This window comes from Budorcas taxicolor, chromosome 15 (genome assembly GCF_023091745.1).
Source record: "Budorcas taxicolor isolate Tak-1 chromosome 15, Takin1.1, whole genome shotgun sequence".
NCBI classification, from domain to species: domain Eukaryota; kingdom Metazoa; phylum Chordata; class Mammalia; order Artiodactyla; family Bovidae; genus Budorcas; species Budorcas taxicolor.
Genome location: NC_068924.1, coordinates 49013780 through 49021850, shown reverse-complemented (window position 1 = coordinate 49021850; position 8071 = coordinate 49013780). Strand labels below are relative to the sequence as shown.

The 8071-nt window shown below is 40.9% G+C and overlaps 1 protein-coding gene across 1 annotated transcript; it reads left to right on the top strand.

Moving 5' to 3' along the window:
- The first annotated feature begins 1600 nt into the window (after positions 1 to 1600).
- Positions 1601 to 2554, top strand: LOC128059908 (olfactory receptor 51G2-like). Its single transcript, XM_052652165.1, has one exon. The coding sequence runs from the start codon at positions 1601 to 1603 to the stop codon at positions 2552 to 2554; it is 954 nt and encodes a 317-aa protein (XP_052508125.1).
- The last annotated feature ends 5517 nt before the right edge of the window (positions 2555 to 8071 follow it).

The following is an 8071-nucleotide window of genomic DNA, read 5'->3' as shown; positions in this document are numbered from 1 at the left end:
AAGGTGACAATAGGAGATCTCTTCCCGAAACAGATCTGATCACTGTTTTTCCTCCCCAAGCATATGCTCATTTAAATGTCCATGATTTCCTTTCCTTTTCTTCAGTATTCTGATCATGATTTGAATGAAAATTTGGAAGGTGGATCAGAATGCAGGAATACTGAAGAAAGTGGAATAGTTAGGAGGCTATAATATTATCTGGGGAAAGGATGATTTTGGCTAGATTATTTTCTTTGGGATCTGAAAGGAGGAGATAGTTCAAAGATAATTGGTTTGGGGAGTATATTATATAGTGAAAAGAGATACTGAGGTGTTTTTTTTTTCTCCCTCGAGATTTCTAGGATAACAGGAGAGGGAGGAAGGCCCAATAGGTTTTGGAAGGTGAGTTCCGGGTGGAAAGAGGAATTATAGTTTGTGGTTCTGCAGGACATTCAATTCACAGGCATACCAATGTGAAAATACTTACTAGATAAATGGAGATACAGTCCTGTTGCAAAGGAAAGAAACGGGAAGCTTTGTAGTCCAAAAGTATTATGTGAAGTAATGGGAAAAGGTGGGCTTACACACCACACTCTGAGCTCCTTGCTTAACGTTATCAACCTTCTCTGCCTGGCTCTGTAGGTGGTGCCCCTCAAGACCTGCCAGGTTCACCCTTCAGTGCCCACCTCTGGAGAACAAAGCACTTGGTGCTGTCATAACAGCTTTTATGGTAAGAGGGGATTAAAAAAAAAGATATTTAAGGGAAAATGCCTGCTAATTAAGCTCATGGCCAAAGGACTGTCTCCAAGGGTCAGAATAAAATGTGCAAGTTTAAGCAGCCCATGAGGTGGAAGTGGGACTGGGGAAGGAGTTTAATAAAGGTGAATCCATCTCATTTCTCATCTTGTTTACCAGATTTAGCTTTAAAGAACACTTGAATACTCCTTCTAGGTCAACCCATCTTCACAGAGAAGACATTTGTCACCAGTGAACACACTGGAAAGAACCTTTGGACCTCAAAGTCCTTTCCAGAAAAGAAACACAGAAAATGTTGGTTCCAGAACAGAATTAGAGGAAAAAACAAACAGCTTTCTTAGAGGATGGTTTTGAAAATATTTCATGGGTTTGAATATGTCCCTTTTGGTGTATTTGTATCTGTTAAGATAGGTCACACTATGGAAAACCTGCCTCTAAGAAATAGAAATGGAATCTAAACTGCTTGTTTCTAACAGCATACTAAATTCAAATACAAAATTATTCTCCTTTCTATATTATTTAGTCTGAGAAGATACTTGAGATAGCTTTTGAGTATAGCTTAAGTGAAAAAGGAGGGTGTTTAGGCCAAAAAGATGGTAGATATCCAGTGGCTAAAGCAATATGCAGAAATTAGCTCATAAAATTCATTCAGTATGACTTTATTCAAGGAGAAGATTAAATGATCCAGGAAACAGAGGGGAATGGAGTTCCTCAGAAGAATGAGGCTTCTCTCATGGCCTGAGAAACAGTGATGGGGCAGCTCTTCTTTTCTGGCCCTTAGTCCTTGGTAGGGACTTTTTAAGTGATAATCACAGGAATGAATGCTTCTTCCTTGTAGGATGGGCCACTGCCTCCTGGAATCACGATGTTCTCCTGTAACACCAGTGCTTCTGGTCATTCTACCTTCCTCCTCACTGGCTTCCCAGGTCTGGAAGCTTCTCACCATTGGGTTTCCATCCCCATCAACCTCATCTGTGTGGTTTCCATCCTGGGGAACAGTATCATCCTCTTCCTGATCAGCACAGATCCAGCCTTACGGGAACCCGTGTACAGCTTCCTATCCATGCTGGCAGCCTCTGATCTGGGCCTCTGTGCCTCCACCTTCCCCACCATGGTGCGGCTCTTCTGGCTGGGTGTTCGCGAGCTGCCCTTCAATCTCTGTGCAGCGCAGATGTTCTTCATCCATGCCTTCACCTATGTGGAATCTGGGGTGCTGCTGGCCATGGCCTTTGATCGCTTTGTTGCCATCAAGGACCCTCTGCACTATGCCTCCATTCTTACCCACTCAGCCATGGCCAAAGTGGGGGCCGCCATCCTGGTGAGGGCCGTCCTGCTCAATCTCCCAGGACCCATCCTCCTGCGGCGTCTGCTCTTTCCCCAGGTCAATGTACTCTCTCACTGCTACTGCCTGCACTGTGACCTTGTGGGACTGGCCTGCTCAGACACTCAGGTCAACAGCCTGGTTGGCCTGGTCTCCATCCTCCTCTCTTTGGGCTTTGACTCCTCCCTCATCATGCTCTCCTATGCCCTGATCCTACAGACCGTGCTGAGCATCGCCACCCCTGGGGAACGATTAAAGGCACTCAACACCTGTGTCTCACACCTCTGCATTGTTCTCATCTTTTACTTGCCCAAACTGGGGCTGTCAGTTTTGCACCGAGTAGAAAAACACAGCTACCCTGCTCTGGCAGTGCTCATGGCCAACCTGCACTTCTTGGTGCCACCCTTCATGAACCCCATTGTCTACTGCGTCAAGTCTAAGCAGATCCGTCAGGGCCTCTTAAAGCGCTTCCAGCAGAAAAGGGTTGATGTCCCTTAGAGCAGCAGAAGGATCTCGTGGTATGCAACCCATGTGGGTCAACCTGGATCTTGGGGGAGGATTAGTGGTGTAGTTAATTTTTGAGGTTTCTGGATGGTTCAGATCTTACCGCTGAGCCTTTTTTGGGGCACCATCAGCTTCTATAATGATAGTTTTGGGGGGCTGAGATCATTGGAAAGCATATAGAAGTATCATCTTGATAATCCTCTTGTTGCTCTGATCAGAGTTGAAGTATTTCAGATTCATGTATACTGTAACATTTCCTGGCCTGGGGGACTTAACCCCACCCACGGAGATGATGTGTATGCATATCTGTTTGTATAGGCACTTCTGTTCTTTTCCCCACCAGATTCCACCCTCCTCCCCAATTCATTTCAAAACTTGGGAAAAGCTGTATTCCTATTGTTTATAGTAAGAATTTTATATATAAGTATATTCTTTACCATCTGAGCCACCAGGGAAGCCTAAACTATATTCATCTGAATACTGATCTCCCACATTTAATATTAACCAACTCATACACCAAGAAACAGAAAAGGGGAGTGGTTGGTAGGAAACGCATAGGATAAACTGTACATGCTAAGTCGATCTATACTTATTTACACCTTAGGGAGTATTAATTTTCTCTTGGTTCTCTTCACGTATGTCTCTGCTTTGAGCTAGAGAGACGGTTTGGCACTGTCAAGCCCTAGAAGGCTGCTCACTGTCTGTTTAGATTTTATGATTAAGTATTTGAAATAATGGTTAGATCCACTTTCTGAGCTTGCATTAGAGCCCACATGAGGGTAGAGTCCAGGTTTGGTGCTAGATTCCATGGTTTTAAGAAAACATTTCACCCAGGATTTACAAAATCCCTATATTGCTAAAACTGCCAACCCTATTGGATATGATTTGTAAGGATGTAAGTATTAGTTTCCACATTTATTCTGTTGTCACTCTTGGTAACTGCATGATAGGTGAGCCATTACCATGCATGAGACAATGAAAGGAATTCCTATAGCATTAACAGTGCCTATCTTTCAAGTCTTAATACTTTTTTCCTTCCTTCCTGAGGGTATTTTTCCCTTCCTTTCTTCCTTTTATTGATTCATTTTTAAAAGACCCACTTTATTGAGGTATGATTGACATATAAAAAGTCGTGCATATTTAGTGTAGACAACTTGAGTTTGGAGATAAGAGATCTAATCTGCTGTACAGCATAGTGCCTATAGTTAACAATATTGTATTTAAAAATATTTCTAAGAAGATAGATCTTGTGTTCTTGGCAAATAAAAATGGTAATAAATAAAAAAGGCAAGAGGAAACTTTTGGAGGTGATGGATATGCATATACTTAGATTGTGGTGATAGCCCTAATTTTATTGGTGTCTTCTACTTGATATTTTTATATGTGAACCATATCAGTCTGATTGAGTGCTTGTATCATAGGAGCCTGGGTAAGTTTGTGGCAATGCCTACTTTAGCCATTTGCCTTTATTTATTATTTTGTTAAATTGAAGTATAGTTGATTTACAATGTTATGTTAATTTCTGATGTACAGCAAAGTGATTCAGTTATTTGCTGTTGTTCAGTCACTCAGTCATGTCTGACTCTTTGCGACTCCATGGACTGCAGCATGCCAGGCTTCTCTATCACCGACTTCTGGAGCTTGCTCAAACTCATGCTCATCAAGTTGGTGATGCCATCCAACCATCTCATCCTCTGTCATCCCCTTCTCCTCCTGTCTTCAATCTTTCCCAGCATCAGGGTCTTTTCCAATGAGTCAGCTCTTTGCATTAGGTGGCCAAAGTATTGGAGCTTTAGCATCAGTCCTTCTAATGACTATTCAGGATTGATTTCCTTTAGGATCAACTGGTTTGATCTCCTTGCTGTCCAAGGGACTCACAAGAGTCTTCTCCAGCACCAAAATTTGAAGGCATCAATTCTTTGACACAGCCTTTTTTATTGTCCAGCTCTCACATCTGTACATGATTACTGGATAAAACCATAGTTTGATTATATGGACCTTCGTTGACAAAGTAATGTCTCTGCTTTTTCACATGCTGTCTAGGTTTGTCATAACTTTTCTCTAAGGAGCAAGTGTCTTTTAATTTCATGGCTGCAAGTCATCACCTGCGGTGATTTTGGAGCCCAAGAATATAGTCTGTCATTGTTTTCAATGTTTCCCATCTATTTGACATGAAGTGATGGGATCAGATGCCATGATCTTAATTTTTTGTATGTTGAGTTTTAAGTTAGATTTTTCACTCTCCTCTTTCATTTTCATGAAAGTGAAAGTTGCTCAGTGGTGTCTGACTCTTTGCAACCCCATGGACTACAGTACGCCAGGCCTCTCTGTCCATCACTAACTCCCAGAGTTTACTCAGACTCATGTCTATTGAATCAGTGATCCAACCCAACCATCTCATCCTCTGTTGTTCCTTTCTCCTCCTGCCTTCAATCTTTCCCAGCATTGGGGTCTTTTCAAATGAGTCAGTTCTTCGCATCAGGTGGCCAATACATTGGAGTTTCAGCTTCAGCATCAGTCCTTCCAATGAATATTCAAGGTTGATTTCCTTTAGGATGGACTGGTTGGATCCCCTTGCAGTCCAAGAGACTTTCAAGAGTCTTCTCTAACACCACAGTTCAAAAGCATCAGTTCTTCGGTGCTCAGCTTTCTTTGTAATCCAACTCTCATATCCATACATGGCTACTGGAAAAACCATAGCTTTGACCAGATGGACCTTTGTTAGCAAAGGAATGTCTCTGCTTTTTAATATGCTGTCTAGGTTGGTTATAGCTTTTCTTCCAAGGAGCAAGCGTCTTTTAATTTCATGGCTGCAGTCACCATCTGCAGTGACTTTGGAGCTCCCCCAAATAAAGTCTCACTGTTTCCATTGTTTCCCCATCTATCTGCCATGAAGTGATGATCTTAGTTTTCTGAATGTTGAGTTTTAAGCCAAATTTTTCACTCTCCTCTTTTACTTTCATCAAGAACCTCTTTAGTTCTTGATTTCTGCCATAAAGGGTGATGTGAGCCATTAGTCAAAGGCTTTAGCATAGTCAATGAAGCAGAAGTAGATGTTTTTTCGGAATTCTCTTGCTTTTTCTATGATCCAACTGATGTTGTCAATTTGATCTCTGGTTCTCCTGCCTATTCTAAATCCAGCTTGTACATCTGAAGTTCTCAGTTCACATACTGTTGAAGCCTAGCTTGAAGGATTTTGAGCATTACTTTGCTAGTATGTGAAATGAGTGTAATTGTGTGGTAGTTTGAACATTCTTTGGCATTGCCCTTCTTTGGGATTGGTTGTACACACATACATTTAATTTCATATTCTTTTCCAGTGGAATTTATTACCTAGAGGGATGGTATGGGGAGGGAGGTGAGAGGGGGGTTCAGGATTGGGAGCATGTGTACACCCGTGGCAGATTCATGTTGATGTATGGCAAAACCAATACAATATTGTAAATTAATTAGTCTCCAATTAAAATAAATAAATTTAAATTAAAAAAATAAATTAAAAAAGATATTAATATAGTTCTGTATGGTAGGACCTTGTTGTTTATCTAGTTTGAAACTCATACTTTATCCTCTGAATTTATCCCTCCACCCCATCCCCCTTTGGCAACCATGTTTATTTACTATGTCTTTGAGTCTCTTTCTATTTTATAAATAAATTCACTTGTATTGCATTTTTACATTCAACATATAAGTTACATCATATGTTATTTTTCTTCATCTGAATTACTGCATTAGTATGATAATCTCTAGGTCCATTCATGTTGCTGCAAATGGCATTATTTCATTACTTTTAATGGCTGAAAAGTATTCCTCTGTGTGTGTGTGTGTATACCACATCTTTATCCATTCATATGTTGATGAACATTTAGGTTGCTTCCATATCTTGGCTATTTTAAATAGTGCTGCAATAAACATTATGGTTCATGTATCTTTATGAATTAGACTTTTTTCTGGATATATGCCCATGGATGGAATTGTTTGATCATATGGCAACTGTATCTGTAGTTTTTTAAGAAACATTCATAACTTCTCTATTGTCGCCTCATCAGTTTACATGCCACCAGCAGTGTAGGAGGGTTCCCTTTGCTCCATACCTTCTCCAGCATTTATTGTTTGTAGATTTTTTGATGGTAGGCACTCTAACCTGTATGAGGTTAGACTTCATTGCATGATCTTGCTGGTGAGAATACCCTAGATTGGAGGTTATTTCCTTTCAGGACTTGAATATATTTTGTCATTCACTCTGGCCTGCAGTGTTTCTGTAGAGAAATTAGTTGAACTAAGTCTTTTTCTCTTGCTGCCTTTAGAATCTTCTCTTTATCTTTCACTTTTGCCATTTTAATTATAATATGTTTTGGTGTAGGTTTGTTTGGGTTCATCTTATTTGGGACCCTCTGTCCTTCCTGTACTTATATATCTGCTTCCTTCCTTAGTTTGGGGAATTTTTCAGATACATTTGCAATCCTCCTTTTCTCTTTCTTCTCTTGGGATTCCTATTATGAGTATATTGCCTCAGTTTATATTGTGCCATAGAGCTCATATATTGCTTTCATTTGCTTTTCTGTCTGTTCTTCTTATTGGATGATTTCCATAGTCTGTCTTTCAGATCACTTACTCATTCTTCTGCATTATTTAGTTTGTTATATATTGCTTGTAACTTGACTTTTGTCTTGGCAAATGAACCTTCTAATTGGCTCCTCTTTATAGTTTCTAGTTCCTTGTTACAGTGATCCACGTTTCTATCAAAAGTCTTTCTTAATTCCTTCAGTATTTTAATTATCTCCATTTTGAACTCAAAATCTGGTAGACTGGAGAGATCTGTTTCAATGTTCTTTCAGGGAATGTCACTTATTCTTTTAGTTGGGAGTGGTTCCTCTTCCTCATTTTAGTTTTATTTCTCTGACTATGAATTTGGGAGAAACAATTATCTACTGTGGTCTTGAAGGGCTGTTTTTAGATGAGAGTGTCCCTGTGTAGCCTCTGTGAGCCTGATACTTTTGTTATAAGGGCTGTTTTTAGTATGGTTGTCCGCCATATCTTTCCTCAGTGTGTGCTGGTCATTATCCCCATGATGGGGGTTCCAATTGGTGTTGTGGTGACAAAAGACTGCTCTGGAGGTTGGGTGGGGCCTCCTCTTTGCTCTGTGGTTGTAACAGCCTGTGGGGAGTCCTGCTCCCATTGTTGGAGGAGAAGCCCCCAGATCCATTTCTGAACTGCAGTGTAATGCTGGCTGGACTAGAATACTTCTGCTGGGAGAGGAGCACCTAAGTACCTCTTCACAGGAGCTGTCCACCTGGAGGTGCTCTCTTTGGTGTCAGGCATTACTCTCATATCTGCCTCAACCTGTCTCATATGTGCCTCAACCTGTCTCATATCTGCCTCAACCTGACAGCACAATCAATTACCCTGGACATCCCTCAGGAGTTGTACTCACAAAGCCACTGGTGCATATCTGCCAGTGCACATCTGCTGAAGTCAGGCATTGGGACCTGACGTATTCTGGGACCTGACGTA

What these genes read in the sequence shown, in the direction of transcription:
- LOC128059908 (XM_052652165.1), top strand. Translation starts at nt 1,601, where the DNA reads ATGTTCTCCTGTAACACCAGTGCTTCTGGTCATTCTACCTTCCTCCTC.